Source organism: Athene noctua, chromosome 17, assembly GCF_965140245.1.
Source record: "Athene noctua chromosome 17, bAthNoc1.hap1.1, whole genome shotgun sequence".
Classification (NCBI taxonomy): domain Eukaryota; kingdom Metazoa; phylum Chordata; class Aves; order Strigiformes; family Strigidae; genus Athene; species Athene noctua.
Window position 1 is genome coordinate 10,632,609 of NC_134053.1, and position 16,762 is coordinate 10,649,370.

The following is a 16,762-nucleotide window of genomic DNA, read 5'->3' on the forward strand; positions in this document are numbered from 1 at the left end:
TGAGGGCGGCCGCGGGGGTGCTGGGGGGGAGAGGCCCAACGCGCGGCCTGTGGGTGCCAAAGGACTCGGCCCGCCCCGGCAGGACCAGGCTGCGACCCCGCGGCTCCCCGCCGCCGCCCCCGGCAGAGCCCGGGCCGTGAGGCCGAGGCCAAGCCGTTGTCACGGGGCGGGACCGGGCGGGTCCTCCCGCCGGCAGGGGGCGCGCTGGCCGCCGCGCGCACCGCTCCGCGCGTCTCTCCTGGGCGGGGCGGCGGGTGCGGGACGTTCCGCTTCCCCGTGGCGCGACGTCGCGTCACGGCGCGTCACAGCGCGTTACGTCACGGCGCGTCACGGCCGCGACGGCGGGTGAGGGGGTCAGGGCTCTCACCGGTCTGCCGTGGCCCCGGCGCTATGGAGGCGGCGGCGGTTCCAGCGGCCTCCTCCGGCGCCTTGGCGCTGGCTGCTGCCGTGGGCACCGCCGTGGCGACGGGGAAGCAGGCGACCGGGAAGCAGGCGACGCCGCGGCGCCCGAAGAAGATCCTGGATGAGGAGGCCTACATCGAGGTAGGCCCGGGCCTAGGGAGCAGCGCCCGCCGGGCCGCGCTGGGGCCCAGGAGGCCCCGCTCTCTTGGCACCTGGGCCGAGCGGCTCCCGGCTCGGCTGTGCCCGGCCTAACCCCGGGTCGGGCCTGGGGACGAGGCAGCTCTGGGGCCGCCCCTCGGGCTCCTGCGGCGACAGCGATCGGCGCGCGGCCGCCGGCCCGGCCTCGGCTTGAAGCGCCCCTGGGCTGCGCGTCCTTCCCGGGCGCGGTCTGCGGCTGGCCCCGAGCTGAGCCGGCACTCCGAGGTGTGCTGTCGCGGCCTGGCAGTTGTCTCTCTGTGTGTAGGGTTTAGAGAAAATCATTCAACGAGACTTCTTTCCTGATGTGGAGAAGTTGCGAGCACAGAAGGAATATCTGGAGGCTGAAGAAAACGGTGACTTGGAGAAAATGAGACAAATTGCTATAAAGTTTGGCTCCTCCTTGGGCAAATCATCGAGGGACACACCTGCACCCTGTAAGAACTGGCTCACTGGGGCATAAGGGTTTTATATCTAATACTACTGCTCTGGTTTATCTAACTTTGTGGAGGCAGTGTTTTATCTTAAAGATTCAAGATTGACATTGCATGAGAATTAGTATGCCAGGTTGGGCAGTAGTCACTATCTGATAGCTGATGCTGAATTTTTCTTTGGTGTCCAATACTTTCTTGAGGGAATGATTTTGGGAAAAACAGCTATTGAATAACTGTTCCTCACAGGCATCTTTTGCCAAGTTCCTGCTCCCTAGAGAATGTTATATGCTCTAATGTGTGATATTATACTATTAAAAATGCTAAGCTACGTTTTGAATCCTTTTTACAGTTTTAGGGGTTCTTGTTGCATCTACAGACATGTAAGATTTTCATATATTGGGGACAGAAGGTGTTGGAAGCTCGTATCAGAGGTTTACACGGCAGGCTTCCCATGCCCTGATGTATGTTTGCTTTCACTTCAGGTTCAGGTGCTTCCTATACTGAAGCCCAGTCCCTGGCTGAGCTCTCGTAGTGGGGTTTAGGTAACTAGCTTTCTGGTGGCAAAGGGCATGTGTCACCAAGTGGTTTCTCTTCCTCCCCTGCTGCAGGTGCTGGCCCTGTCCTAGATTAAGACTGTTTTGCCACTGCTTGTTTCTGTTGGTTAAAGCTGTAGATAGGGTGGCAAGTATACTGGGCTCTGGCTCTGCTGTGAATTTTTCCCAGCAGGAAAAAAATAATGTCTTAAATGTGTGCAAAATCTTGTTCAGTGGTTGGGACAGAATTAAGTAGAATATTTTGGGGTCTTTTCATAATGTGTTAATTAAATTGTTGATCTCTTGATATGTCTTCTGTGACTTGTTTGGCACATGACCCTTACTATGGTGGAAGATGTCACAGCATGTGTCCTGTTCCATGCTCTAATCACCATGTGAGCCTTTTTTTTTCTGTCACAGATGTTACTCCAGCCACGTTTGAAACCCCAGAAGTGCATCCAGGTGGCCTTCCACCAGGGAATAAATCCAAAGCTGGCATTAAAGCTGCAGACGAAGGTAGGAGAGTGATGTTTCTCTAGCTGAATTCTTCAGCAGCGGGAAAAGACTTTTGTGAGCTCTGTCTCCTGTCAGGGTTTTGGGTATTTAGCAGATGTTTAAGGAGTTTCCTTTAACCTTCTAGTAGATGAAAATGATAACTCTGAAGTTGAACTTGTTGTAATGTTTTACATCATGTATGTGAATTCTCCATTATCTTTTTTTGGCTGTGTAATTTCTTACCTCATTTTATCTCTTGAAGGCAGTAAATTGTTCCTGTGTCACCTGAAATTAATTCTGTAAGTAAGCAAAGATTGTAGGGACAGAGCTATTCATACAGTATATTAAAAATGTCTGCTAGCAGCTGGCCACTTACGCATTTTAACACAAATAGCTATAAATGCCATAAAAGGTTTTAGGTGAAAGTTGGATATATGTCTTCCAAAAAAAAAAATTTGTTGTTGTACCACTCTGCATCCCTCTATTTTTTTTTTTTCCACCAAGTTTCATGTTAGTTATTAGTGGATCCGTAGAAGGCTCACTGTCAGAAGGGATTAACAGTTATGTATAGTGCTGTCATAGGAAGGGAGGTATTAACCTTTCTCAGGCTTCTTCCCTCCTCTTGTTAGGAGAAGCAGAAAAAGACGATAAAGATATGCTTCCCAGTCTGGACAGCTTCTTAGCAAAACACACGAGTGAAGATAATGCTTCGTTTGAGCAGATCATGGAGGTGGCCAAAGAGAAGGAGAAAGTCAAGCATGCTTGGCTGTACAGTGCAGAAGAGGAGTATGCCCAGGTAGGGAAACGGCTCAGTGGTATCTCTGCTCTTCAGACTGACACAACAGGGAAATAACATTTTACTGTATGTCTTCCTTGTTTGATTAAATAGAATATCATTTTACCTTCTGTTTTTAAATCCACCTATAAATGTGAATGAGAATTTGTTGGGTCTGAGCATGGCTATTGCATTAGACTGTTGAATTACTTTTATTACTGAATAAGAACAGAAGGGTCTTGATTTTTGAATAGTAGGTGCATGGAGTGATCAGATCTAAATCTGAGCTAAGCCTGAGTTTCCTGGGTCCTTCCTTTTGCAGTCCTATTTTTCCCTCATCTGTAACCCAAAACCAGTGTTGACATAGTTGCTGAGGATCTGTCTTTTCCTAAAGCTTTGAGTCAGTGAAGCATTGCACAAAGTGCAAGTATTGCTGTTCTTGGCAGTCTCCTGCATAAGCAGCAATACCAAGGAGAGCAACTGAGAACAGTTCCTGTTGTTTGTGTGTCAACCCTTTATTATTTGCAGTTAGATTGTTTTCTTATTTCAGTTTTCTGTTTCTACTAGTAATAATCCATTCAGCTGCTGAATTAAAGTACTGTACACAGTATGGCTGGCTGTGCTGTCTTCCAGGAGCTGTTCTGGGGCTGCCATGTCAATCTTTCTCCATCAGCAGTGAACAGCTGGCACTGTTGCCGATGTGTCAGTGATGGATGTGAGCTGCAGTGCCTTTTAATGAAGTTTGGCACTGATCATAAGTGTTCACTGCTGTTGTTGTGAGTGAGAGTTATGTTTTTATCCCAGCTAATGTAAACTCTCAGAGTCTGTTACAATAAAAGTGTCCTCTGTGACCTTTTATGCATCTTCTTTGCTTGAATGCTTTCATCCAGAATTAAAAGGCAGGTAGCAGGAGAACATTCCCAAATCACAGGGGTGGTTTTAGGTCAAGGTGAAGTTGCCAGAGCTGGTCTTGTGCTGATGTTGTCTGTCTTCCTGTCAGCCAGCACTCTGTTCAGACCTTGCGTTTCCTTGTGCAGCATGCCTGTGCAGCAGGCAACGGCTATGCCTGGTTTAACATATTCAGTGATGATACTGATAATTAAATGTATATGGATGATACCTATTGGAAACCACATCAGTTGATGTCTTTAATACATAGCTTCTGGTGGTAATTGCCTGGTTTAATTAATGTGAGAATTTTAAAATGGAGGAACTTACCAGTGGCTGACTGTGTTCTATTTGGGGTTTTTTGGTATCTGATACCAATATGCTGGTAACAGCACACAAGTAATCAGGTGAATGTCAAATGCTTCCATACCCATACTATGGAAATACCCATACAATTGAAAACTGACTAAGTATTGAAGAAGTGTCTGTTCTTTTGTTACTTCTTGCCTCAGCTAATACAGTTTCCAAGAGACTAGGATGGTACAAATATTCTCCTGCCAAGGCCTTGTAGACTGTCTTTATATTAGATGTGTCATATGTTGCTCTTCCCTTATTTAGCAGTGAATGCTTCATTTGGTTTTTGATTAGTAGATAGAGGAAAAACAGAAAAAGTTTGAACTGTCACAAGTGTTGTCACAAGATGTGATAAACAAAGTCATAAACATAATCTGAGAAGTTAATTCTTTAGTTCTTACTTGATTTTATACCAGAACTGCATATGGGGTGGTTATTTGCAAGCTTACCTGGGAATGGTATGGTTTCTCAAATGCCACTTGCCAAACAGAGAGTGCTTGTGCCATGCTAGGGCAGGTAGCTGAGCTCATGGTTAAGCTTTCCAAGTTCTGTATGCGTGATTAAAGGATTGCAGGAGTCTGCTTCAGACCTGATGATTTTTTTTTTTTTCTTCATCGCCTTTTCAGCGACGAAACGAGAACCTGGCACTTCCTTCAGCAGAGCAGCAAGCTCTGGAGAATGTGAAAGCTGGACTGGAGACCTGGGAATACACGGCTCGAAACACCCTCATGTATTATCCGACAGGTGAGGTGTGCAGGTTTCTCAGAAGAGGAACTGGTTCTAGGTGGGTTGACTCCAAACAGTGCTTACAGCATTTCTACAGATGACAGAGCAGCTCTTACTGGTAATACTGCACTTTTTCCTCCGTGAAGCTCAGATATGTAAAGTTGTTTAAAAAAAATCTTCTTTTCTTTTTTTCCTTTTCCTTCTTTGGACCTTGCTCCTTTGCCTCTGATTGCAAAGTTTGATCATGTCCTATATGTCTTTGAGAAACTCATCTGTATTATAGAAACGCTTGTTTTCAGGAAACAAAGCTCTTTGCAGCTTGGTCTGTCTTATTTATGAACACTTTCTTGTCATCTTTATTCATTCTTTTCTTCTGCTCAAAGAGTGTTTCTTGGGTTTGTTGGTCCCTTGGTTGCTATAGAAAGCTACATCATCTAAACACAGTTTTCTTTTTGTCTATAAATGTACTATTGGTACTTTCTGCAAACCAGTGAAGTAGAGAAAAGTCTTGTTGACTGTTTCCTAAAAAAAACCCCAAATCTGATCTTAATTTGTAAATTTCAGCTGTTACAAAGCATATATCTAGTGCAAATTTTGGTTTAAATTAATTGCTAGAGAGACACACTGCAATTGCTGATGGATTCTGTGTTGTGTAGGAATGTGTGGTAAGTGTCATGTTGGTTGGGAGCTTTAGAACACACTGCTGCCTAGTGTTACCTGAGCCCTTTCTTAAAAGACATTTTGCTTTTCAAGGTGTATCTGATGAGGATGATGTGTTTAAGAAGCCCAGGGAAGTTGTCCATCGAAACACCCGTTTTGTGAAGGACCCTTTTAGCCAAGCCGTGAGCAAATCACAGCTCCAACAGGCTGCAGCCCTCAATGCTCAGGTTGGATAATTTTACTCTCTGACTAAAACCTTGTTAGACTCTGCCCTCTGATGCTGTTCATCAACCAGGAGAACATTGTGTGCTAGATACAGCTGACTCACACCTTTCTCCACATGAATGGCATTGTCTTTTTTTTAAATTTCAGTACAAGCAGGGCAAAGTGGGACCAGATGGGAAAGAACTGATACCTCAAGAGTCTCCAAAAGTGAATGGATATGGATTTGTGGCCACCCCCTCTCCTGCCCCTGGTAAGAGGATTTTCGGATTTATTTTTTTGTTTTTCTGATATAAGTGGACTGCTACTGCACTTATTTTGATGCTCTGTTTGACACTGGGCTGTCAGTGTTGTTTTAGACAAGGAGATAAGCCTTCTATCCCTGTATGTCTCATGAGCTGCTGTCTTTTTTTGTGTACTCTCTTATGCCAGCTCAATGCAGTACTTAAATCCTAGTCCAATACACTGGCAAGAGAAGTCATGCTGTAACGGAGAGGCCCTGAGCAAGCTGCTGTGCCATTGCTTAGGAATCGTCTAAAGGGCACGTGCCACGACAGTGTGGTTGCTTGTTTTATCTCTGGGTGATGCTTCTCCAGAGCTTAAAGATAAGAATTCAAGTATTTCACAAACATTAACCTTCCAACGAGTTCGGGTGCTTGTGTTTCAAAACGAGGAGCATTTGTGTCAGTGTATTCAGTAGTTTGCTGAGTGATGGTTCAGCCTGGCTCACAGGGATATAGCATATCTCACTTCCTTCACAGTCTAATCTAGCTTTTTCCTCCAGGTTTGCTGCTTTCTAGGTTCTTCCTCTGTCTGAATACACTTTTGTATTAGATTCCTTTTATTCAGCTATATTAGCCCCAGAATCAGTTAGAACAAACCGATTATTTTTCTACAGTTGAAATACGGTATCTGAATTTTCAGCTGTTCTTCACCAGCCATTACATTTCCCTGTCTTTTGTTGTTATGCTAAAAGGTGAACATAGGGAGGCTTTTCCCCCAGAAAGCCTGTAGGTGGCATTTGGAGCGCACCTCCTTTCTCCATTGTAAATGCCTTTTCCAAACCCTGGACAGCAGGATTTTCTAGCCAGTGACTTAATCGGGCTCTTAAAATCTTCTGCAGTTTTAGCTGTCTGGTACAGGCTAGCCTCAAGATGAATTGAGGGTACATCTGGCTATTACATGTATCTTAAATCCTCTGCCTGTTTCCCTGCTTTTAAGTAGTTCCCTGTGTTGAATGAGTTTTCATACAATAGCAGAGGGGAAGACTAGTACTTAGAGGAAAAATGAAAGTGTCACTAAGAAAAAGCTCACCAAATGGAAAAATAAACATGGAAGGGACAGTGTTTGGGTGTTGTAACCTAGAGGATGACGCAGCCACAGAAAATGCTGTGAGTTTAAGGTCTTGCCCCTTTAATGGGAACCAAATGTTCCTATTCAACACTGGCTGTGGATACCTCTGTAGTAGACGGGCTCCTTTGTGCGCTGATGAATTTGCTGCATTTCATAATTTGTTTCTCTGGATTTCTTATGGTGAACAAATAATCAAATGTCTTGCATGAGCTTGACTTTTAAAATTTGTTTTTAGGTGTGAATGAGTCTCCTTTTATGACATGGGGTGAAATTGAAAGCACCCCTTTGCGCCTGGAAGGGTCAGAAACACCGTATGTGGACCGAACACCTGGACCAGCCTTCAAGGTATCTCACGTCAGGAGTCAGCATGTCTCCTTTTTTTGGGGGGGGAAGGACTAAGAAGGGAAAGGCCAGTGAGTAACTAACAGATTAACATTGTTGTGGGAGTGTGATGCATCTCTGGGCTGTGTTCCCAGTCCTTGAGACTAATAATCTCAGTTCTGCTTGGAGGGTGGAGATGGTCATGGCTCCATATGAAACCTACATGGTGGAGATACCTGAGGTGGAACACACAGTGTCTGCAGGAGAGTGAGATTCGATATTTGATGATGTGCCCAGACAGAGGGGCTTTCAGAGGAAGCTGAAGAGATGCCTAATTTATCTGATTTTAATGTATGAATGGGTAGAAATTGTAGGATTTCCCTCTGTCTTGATCTTCTGTCTGTCTCAGCCTGAGGCAGGTGTATCACTTAAGAGTAGAAAGGCAGGCTTTGCTAATGGCACCTGACCTTGCATGGCACCTGTCTCCTGCTGGAATCATTGAATGTGAGCTGTCTGAGACTCTTTGTTTAAGAAGGATGTAATCTGCTCTATGTGCCTGTTTTGTCAGACTCCAAAGCCCTTGACTGGTTCTCCTACTGTTTAGCAATGTCTGTGTTTGCCTGAGAGATGGCTGACTACAGGCCAGGCTAGGCAAGACACAGGTGACATTGTTTGTCTGGGAGAGACAGCAGGAGGAAATGCCAGAGGTAATGGCTGCTTCCTTGGCTGAACTGGTTTTACCATTTTTGTTACTTGCTAAGGCAGGTTGAAGGTCTCTCTGTCCTCTCTGGCTTTATACAGCAGCAGAGGTGTGGGCTGACCCTACTACTCCCCGGTTTAGATCCCTGTAGGCTGGAATCCAACTGTGAAGGTGCTTTGACTCGTTTTTGCAGCACTCATACGAGTGCCTTGGGTGAGTGAACTGTGTGATGCGTTTATAGATCCTGGATCCTGGGCGCCGTGAGAGGTTAGGACTCAAGATGGCCAACGAAGTGGCAGCTAAAAACCGAGCAAAGAAGCAGGAGGCACTTCGAAAGGTGACAGAAAACTTGGCCAGGTGAGATTTCTGTTCTGTTCAGGTGAGGCTGGGGATGGTTATTTTCTGATGAGATTTAAATCAACATGTATAGAAAGGGAGGAATGTTGAGTACTGGAAGCAGGGAGAGGTACAGTCAAACTAGAAGTTTTTAGAAATTAAAAAACAGTTCATGAGAGGAGGTAGCTGGTGGCTGTCGCTGATACTCCCTCTTGTCAGCGTTACTGTTCTGCCCTACAGCCACCCAGCAATGCACTGGACTGCTGTCTTGCCTCATTGCAGAGAGGAGACTGATCAGTCTTGCTTGGCTGGTCATGGGAAGGACAGAACAGGCTCAAAGGAAAAGGGACGCAGTGTCACTCGGGTCTGGGAGGGATGTAGGAGGTTTCTCTGTCATTTGTCTCTCTAGAGAGATGGGCTGCATTTACCTGCAGGTGGAGTGACGCCAGCAGCTAGTGGGTCTCATCTTGGGGGGAAGTGGACACAGCGCTTGCCTGTGGAAGCATTGATACTCTTCCTAATAAATGGCAGATTTTTACTGTAAAATCTTTTAAAACTGTTATTCTATTCCAGCCTCACTCCGAAAGGACTAAGCCCAGCAATGTCACCAGCTTTGCAAAGACTAGTAAACAGGACTGCAAGTAAATATACTGACAAAGCCCTGAGAGCCAGCTATACTCCTTCCCCAGCCCACACTGGGACTCCTGGTTACAAGACCCCAGCAAATGGGCCTCATACACCCACAAGCACCCCACAATCTAGGACAGTATCTCAGACGCCAGCATCTCAGGATACTACATCGATCACAGACAATTTACTGCAACTTCCTAAAAGAAGGAAGGTATCTGATTTCTTCTGAATATTCCAGTCACCAGCAAGGTGACAGTGAACTGCCTGCGCTCAGCTGTCTGCAGACGGGGTGTTGTGAGCCGTCAGTAGTAAGGGGCGTCTGGATACAGCTGCCAGAATGGAAGCCAGTGGTTACAAGATCCAGGACCAGCGCTGCTCTAGTACAGCTAAAATAGCCTGTGATGTGTTTTCTGGAAGCAGAGTATCTCCTGCTGTGCTATAACTTCCCTTTGAACTGCATGGGTGGGATGCACAGGGCTGCTGTAGCAAAAGGATGCCTCCTGCAACGGCAGAGAAGATTCAGGACTCTTGGAAAAGGGCGATAATTTTCTTAAGATACATTTTTGTTTTTAAGATGGCCATGCATTTAAATACATTTCTGTACAGATATATCTATTTATAAAATGTGGTAAGCCTTCCTAAAATGTTGAAGTAGACTTTTTTCCAGCTTGTCAAACTCTTTCAGTTTTGTACTTTGCAGAACAGGGGATACAACTGTATATATATTGAGACATGACCCAGAATTTTACAGGGCTTCTCTTTAATTTAAGTGGTGTTTAAACTTATGCTCTTGAACATACAGTGGGCCTGTCAAGAGAGCTTGCAAATAGTTTCAGACATCAGTTCACACTTCCTAATAACCTGCCCTTTTACTGAATCCAAAATGTCGTTGATGCACGTGTGAATTCTGCAGCTGGTGTAGTCAGGAACTTGAGAAACGTGAGTGTAAGAGCTGTTAAGTGTCAGCAGCACTTGAAGAAGCTTTCCAATGTGTTTTGACAGTAACTTCTAATCCCTGCAAACCTTATAAGAGACAGGTCTTTTGAGAATAATTGTGTTAAGCTGTTCATTCACCTCAGCCGATGTATTATGTCTTCTCTGGTCTTATAGTTTGAGCTATACTTTGTAAAGCAAAAGACGAGGACTGTTGCTGAAAGGGTTCAGAGAAGCTGAAGTTGAGAACCAGCAGTTCACAAGTTAGACCAACTTTGTGATATTGTTAAAACCAGCCATCCTTAGAGGATCCTGTTTCTTTCTCCTCTCCATCTTCTGCAGAATGGGATTTGGCCTGCTGCTTGTGCTCAGGCTTTCCTTCACGCAGGTTTTTGGAACACTCACCCTCTTCTGCAGCTGGCAGAGGGGAAGGTATGGATTTTTGAGTGTGCAACCATGAGTGTTTCAAAACTTCATCTATGCACAACCTCTGAGATGCATTGGGCTGGAGCAAGTGGTAAATGAGGTCCTTGCACTCTGCACTCAGGTGTTTTGAGTTGGGGAAGGGAATCCTGTGTTGTTTCTGAATAGAGATCATTTTCCTGACATTGGAATCATCAAATGGCATTAAAACATAGACTACTGTGTACAGGATGACACCCAGGCTCCATATGTCAGAAATTTTGGGGTCATAAGGAATTCCCTCTAGCACTTCAGGGGCTGTGTAGGCAGCAGACCCACAGAAGGTTTGGCTGAGAATAGTTCTTCCATCTTCATCCCGAGACAAGGATTTGGAAAAGCCAAAGTCTGACAGCTTGATGTTGAGGTCTTCATCAAGAAGGATGTTCTCGCATTTCAGGTCCCTGTGAGCGAAGTCTGAGTCGTGGCAATACTTGATGGCAGAAGCCAACTGCTGAAACTTGATGCGAGCAATGTCTTCTTCCATAGCTCCTGTGGTGTTGATGTAGTCCAGGAGGTCTCCCTTTTCCCCCAGCTCCATCACAATGTACACTTTACCAGCTGATGTCTCAAAGATCTCATGGGTTTTGATGATTGAGGGGTGGTGCAAACGTCTCAAAGCCTGTAGTTCCCTGGGGAGAAATCTTTCCAGAAATTCCCGAGGAGCTTTCCTCTTGTTGATTATCTTGATGGCCACGTTGCATTTCAGCTGGTCACAGTAGGCACATTTCACTTTACCGTAGGAGCCTTCTCCTAGTGTGTTGCTCAGGCTATAGCCTTTCTTTTCAAGTATCGCAGCGTCATCCATGGTGGGAGAGCTGGGGGGAGCTGCGTGTGTTGGTGCTGGCGTGCATCACGCATGGTGGCAGGTGGCCAGCCTGTGCGCCATGGTGGTCACCCCATACGCCATGGTGGCCACTGGGAGGCCTGGTGGGAGGGTGGGCACCCAGTGTGCTGGTTGCTGTGTGATGTCACAGGCAGCTGCCCCTGTGCGGGGCATTTGGAAGGACCTTTCAGTTTTTTTATAAAAGTACTGAATGTCACCCAGGGCAAAACTTAACATCAAGTCACTGAGAGACATTGGTTGTGCTCTGCCTTCATAAAATGATCTTCATATTTAGTTTTCCTAACAGGATGGAAGTAGCTTAAATGTTTTTTTTTCCTAAAATGTACCTAAGTATATTTATTCACATGTTGGGTGAAATTTTGTCTGCTGTCTTTTTGTATGTCTTGGATGATCTTTCAAGCCCCACATGGGCTTGCTTGTGGCCTATGGGTGACCTTGCTCCTTGTCAGACAGCTTTCCTCAAAAAGGACAAGATGCTGCTTTTCTTGTCTTCACTGGAGCTGTCTTCAAGAACTGGTTGTTTTTTGTTTGGTTTTTTTTTTTTTTCTTATGAGCTTATTGGGAGAAGGAAGTGGCTTCTCTTAAGTTCATTTCCTTCTTGTTCATCCAGCCCCTCCATTTTGTAGTTCTGATGATTGGCTGCTTTTGTGGGCTTTGCAGATGGCTTTTTCTTAAACCCTTACTCAGAGAGGGAGTTATATTTTCACTTCCAGCTTCTGGTGTTCTTGAAAGAGGCTCACACCAACACCTTCCTCAGAACTCTGAGGATTACTGTTTTGCATGTTGATTGCTTCACTGTAATCAGCCTCTGGGGCTTTTTGCTCTGCATTGATTTCAGCTTTTCCAAATCTGTTTTTACAGCTGCTATGTGTGTGGCTCCAGAGACTTGATGATGTTGATGATCACAACACAGGGGCTAGGGACAATCCGGCTTCGTCCACCAGCATGGATGACAATGTCATTCTGAAGAACAGAAGTGGTACTTCTGACAGCCACACTGGGGCTTTTGCTTGGTTTTTTCCCCCTCCCATTCTTTGAAAGTTTCAGCTAATTTTTATAATTACCCAAAAGAATGAAGAGCAGTTTTAACCATACATAGTCTGCACTCAGAGCTGTGGTTGCTTGAGTATGAGCTGACCTTCTGAGTGTGGGATGAGCAGTTGTGTGATGTGATCCAGCCTGGAGAAGCACCAAGCACCTTTTAGCGGGAAGCAGGCGTAGTCAGATGTGTACACCTCTTGCACAATGCCTGAGTACAAGACAGCCTGTGTAACACTTGGTAGTCCTGACATTTGCTATAATCAGGTGATATTTTACCAAGAAAACATCCATGGAAAATCTCATGCAGCTCTTTGAGCAGTGTCTGCAGCCCTCTGTAAGGCCTGGGATGTCTGATGCTGTGCTTGTCTTGTGGAGAGCTTCATTCTGCAGTTTCCACTGCCACTTCCAAAACTCATGTCCCTGACACTGAAAAACTCTTCCAGGGAACTTGATTTTTGTAGTGTACCTTGTAAAAATCAATTGATCAATATGGCATTGCTAGGAATTGTGACTGCAAGCAATTAGCAATTTTTGATTTTTTTCAGTTCAGAAATAATTGAAGGCTAATTTTTTTTCTTTAAGAAAAAAAAAATTATCAGGTACTTATAAATGAATGTAAAGGGAATCTATTTATTAATGTTTCTTTGTTTCAGAGATGTTCTTTAAGGACTGACCTGGCTAAGTAACAATGAAGTTCTGAGTTAATTTAAAAAACCTCATTATTTCGTAATGATCACACGATCTACTTATCTCCATGAAAAGTTGGGATATGGGCTGGATGTGCAGAAGCAGGCTGAGATCAGCATGTGTGTTTCAAGCCTAGTGCCTTATCTCCTCCATCATCTTGTTAGATGGTTTGTACCGATTCACTGGGTGCAGGAGCTCTCCTGTTCATGGGATGCACGTAAAGGCTGGGCAGTGTTTGAGGGACTGTGGATAGGGTGTGTATGTGGGTCAGAAGCGGGATGGGGTGTGCAACTTTCACAGAATTTTGAACTGGTTGTGCTCATACCAAGGTGTAGCTGGAGTAACAGAGGGGGATATGATATCTGAGAATGGTTAGGTCCATGTTGTGTAATTCATGCTGAAAAGCAGATTGCATTAAATATCCTGTGGGATGGTGTTGGTTTTGTGTTCACCCTCAAGCAAATTAACCTAGACAGCACTACTTAAAATCAGTCTTGATTCTGCCAGACTGAGGGGCCTTCATGTATTTGCTGGGAATGTCATTTATTTTCAGTGAAATGCTATAAAACTGGATCTCTTGAAGGGGATGTAGTGCTCTTCAGATGGGCTATTCCTGTAACGCCTGCTGTAATGTCTGGTCTCTGCTTCCTGCTGCAATTCAGCCCCTGCTATCTGTAATTAGGGAATCGGTAAACTCTTTGTTGCCAGATATTTTTGCTGCTGTAGCACTAGTAGATAATGTGCCTTACAGAGCCACATCCAGTGTGAAAAAACATCTTGCTTCTTGATAACTTGTGATTTTATTTTTTTTTTTCCCATTTTTCAGAGGGTTATTTTCCTTTTGCTGTTCTCTGTATCTGCGTTTTCCTGTGTGCAAGGTCCAAGCACACTTCCTCCCTGAACCAAAACAGCACCTGGAGCTCTCCTAATGCTGCAGAGATGGTGAGCAGCAGCGGCAGTGGGACTCTCCTTGGTGGCAGGGCAGGCTGCAGTGCGTTATCGGCTGCTTGCAAGAAATTGTGGGATCCCCAGTGGACCTGAGGCTGTGTGATGTGGGGCTGTAACATAATCATGTGCAGAGTCTGAGTACTTGCATGTGCAGTCTGGGGCTGGCTCCTTGCTTTATGCAGGAAAGAAGATTCTTGCTTTTATAAGGAAAAGAGGGGGAATTATAGTTGGAGAACAGCAGGATGTAATTCTTAGAAAGTTGCAAGAACTATTAGTGAAGAGCAAGTGAGGACAAGGGATGAGTTGCTGTGACCTGAACAGAGAAGGCAGGCTCAGATGCCTTTAAGAAGCAAAACACCCATTACACCAGAGATTAATGCTGCTCTTTATTTTGTGGGGCACAGATAAGAATGCTGAGCAGCAGACAAGCCGCAACAGAGGGTTTGGTGAGGCACATAAGTGACAAGAGAAACTCCCAATCACCCCACGCCGTGCTCTGAACACACAGCCAGGCTGGAGTGGCCAAGGGAGCGGTGGGCACATGCACTGCCTTGGGGCAGGAGGCAGCACTTCAGCTTAGTTTTGCTGATCCTCTGCCACCTGTGTGAGCTGTGTCTTGGGGCAGGGAGCTGAGTCTGCAACAGGACTTCCCAAAGGCACTGAGCCCCAAGCTGGTTCCTTGTGCACTTCACCTTCAGGGCCAAGAGCCCTTTCCTGGGGCAGAGGTAGCCATCCCTGCCATGGTGCAGGGGCTGCAGCTTTGCACCCACCCTGAGAGCAGGTTTCAGTAGGGGCCACTAACTAGCCTGTGCTACTTTCTACTTCTCTGATTACTTAGCTCAGAAGGGAAGCTGTGGTTGTAGATACTTTGTTGTTTTGGAGGACTGGGCTATTTCTTGCAAAAATAGAGGAAATGGATCCACTCATGCAGAGGAGTGGGAGATGGAGCAATTCCCACTTCCTCGTGTTTGCATCTGTTGTCTCAATCCCAGTTTGTTGCTGCTGGCCCCACAGCAGCTGGCTGCAAACCCCAGCTCAGCATCAGACCAGGGCAAGAGCCTGATTCGGCCACCCTCCCCGTGACCCCTTTCCCTCTGCTCTTCCTTGGCATGGCAGCTTTTCTCTGCTGCTTTTTGGGCATGGGTGATCTGCACTCACTGGTTAGAGAAATGCTCATTCCCAGTGGGAAACTGGGAGTCCCTGGGACATGGCAGCTCCCTATACCCTAGGCAGAGGTGCTCAGCATTTTTTCACCAGCACGCTCCATCCTCGCCTCTCGTGCCCCGGTGCTGGGCTGCCCTCGGCTCCCGTGATGCAGTCCCTGGTGCCCCAACCTCCTGCCTGGGGGCTTGGTGCTGGTGCAGCCATGCAGGGTGGCTCTTCCTCACACCTGCCCGTGGCTCAGCCAGGGCATTGGCAATCCCATAATATCAGTGTCTGCCAGCATTACAGCACTTGGCATGGCACAGCCTGGGGAAATGGGTGCCTTTTACCCTTCACCTTTGTGCTGCTGGGTGACTGAGCCATTTATTGCCTGTTTGCTCAAGGGTGCTGTGTGGGTTGCTGTGCTCACCTGACACATGTGTGTGCTCCAGACCTGCCTCTGCTCAGAGCTGGTGGGGTGCTGTGGGCTGCAGCATGGGGAAATGAGGTCTGCCTTTCCTTGGGACAAAAGCTAGGGACAAGCAGCCTGTGTCCTGTTCTCATGGTGGAGCCATCATAGGGCATTTATACATTCTCATGTATATGGTGTAATGCCCAGGCCCTGGATATTGTGTGCTTGGGGTGAATAAGGAACATCCTGGATCAGTCTGGGGTTGACATGTGCAGCTGGGCTGCAGCAAGCCTGGCTGAGAACAGCCTCCCCCCACAGCATCCCTTGGGAGGAACAAAGCTGGGGAGTTTGACACTCCTGCCTGCATGCTGGAGGATGTTGTCACGCTTCAGGTCCCCATGGACATTTGGATCGTGACAGTATTTGGCAGCACATGAGAGCTGGGGAAATGGGTTTTGGCCTAAATCTTCAGGCAGCCTCCCGCTCTTTGTGACGCACTTCAGTCTGTCCCCAAGCACATGTCCCCTGCCATGCAGCCCTCCTGCGGCCCTGTAGGGCTCAGCTCCAGGACAAGGAGCCATGGCTCACACTCACTGCTATCCTAGCTCCGGGGAGCAGCTGTTCCCAGCTCTTGGTGGGCACAAGTTTCCACTGCCATCTTTAATTTCACATTTAGGTTTGGAAAAAGCATCTCCCCCACACTGATGACATGAGCACAACAGCACCTCCTCTGGGGCCAGAAGCAGCAAGTGCCCAGGAAAATCTGCCAAAGCCCCCATCCCCCTGCCTGCGGGTCAGCAGCCAGCACTGGGCTCAGGCAGTGGCTCCAAGGAAGCAGAAGCCATGTGAGAGCAGAAATGTCTGTACATCCATGGGAAATACCCCTAAGGGAGGTTTGCTGCTGGGTATAGTGAGAAATTGGTATTGAGAGGGAGTATGTAAAATCGGGTCAAAAGGGTCTTTATTGGAATTTAAATGTTTTATTTGTTTTATTTGAAAACTTTAAACTGTAGCATAAAAGTGGGAAACACTTTGTTGTAAACATTTTAAGAAAACACACAAAAACTTCCCAGGCAGCTTCCCAAGTTTTGCCTTTGACTCTGACTAGGGTTTTACTGAAAAGCTGGAACTGCCTGCAGAGGAAAGTGTTGTCTCTCTGCTGACTCCAGTGGTCAGTGCAGGTCAGTTGCTGAGCTGAGCCCTTGGCCAAGGCCCTTCCCTGGTGTTGCCCTAACCACTGCTTCACTTCCAGTCATCAGAGGAAATTC

General features: G+C 46.4%; 2 protein-coding genes across 2 annotated transcripts; one reads left to right on the plus strand and one right to left on the minus strand.

The window, feature by feature from the left end:
• Positions 1–326: 326 nt before the first annotated feature.
• On the plus strand, positions 327–9,684 carry ESS2 (ess-2 splicing factor homolog). The gene is made up of 10 exons (XM_074920909.1): positions 327–543; positions 866–1,034; positions 1,985–2,080; positions 2,689–2,855; positions 4,703–4,820; positions 5,556–5,689; positions 5,835–5,937; positions 7,273–7,382; positions 8,300–8,415; positions 8,968–9,684. Exons 1-10 carry the CDS (start codon positions 391–393, stop codon positions 9,251–9,253), a joined length of 1,452 nt encoding a protein of 483 aa, XP_074777010.1. The 5' UTR covers positions 327–390; the 3' UTR covers positions 9,254–9,684.
• Positions 9,685–10,243: 559 nt separating this feature from the next.
• On the minus strand, positions 10,244–11,593 carry TSSK2 (testis specific serine kinase 2). The gene has a single exon (XM_074920911.1). The coding sequence runs from the start codon at positions 11,222–11,224 to the stop codon at positions 10,244–10,246; it is 981 nt and encodes a 326-aa protein (XP_074777012.1). The 5' UTR covers positions 11,225–11,593.
• Between the last annotated feature and the right edge of the window lie 5,169 nt (positions 11,594–16,762).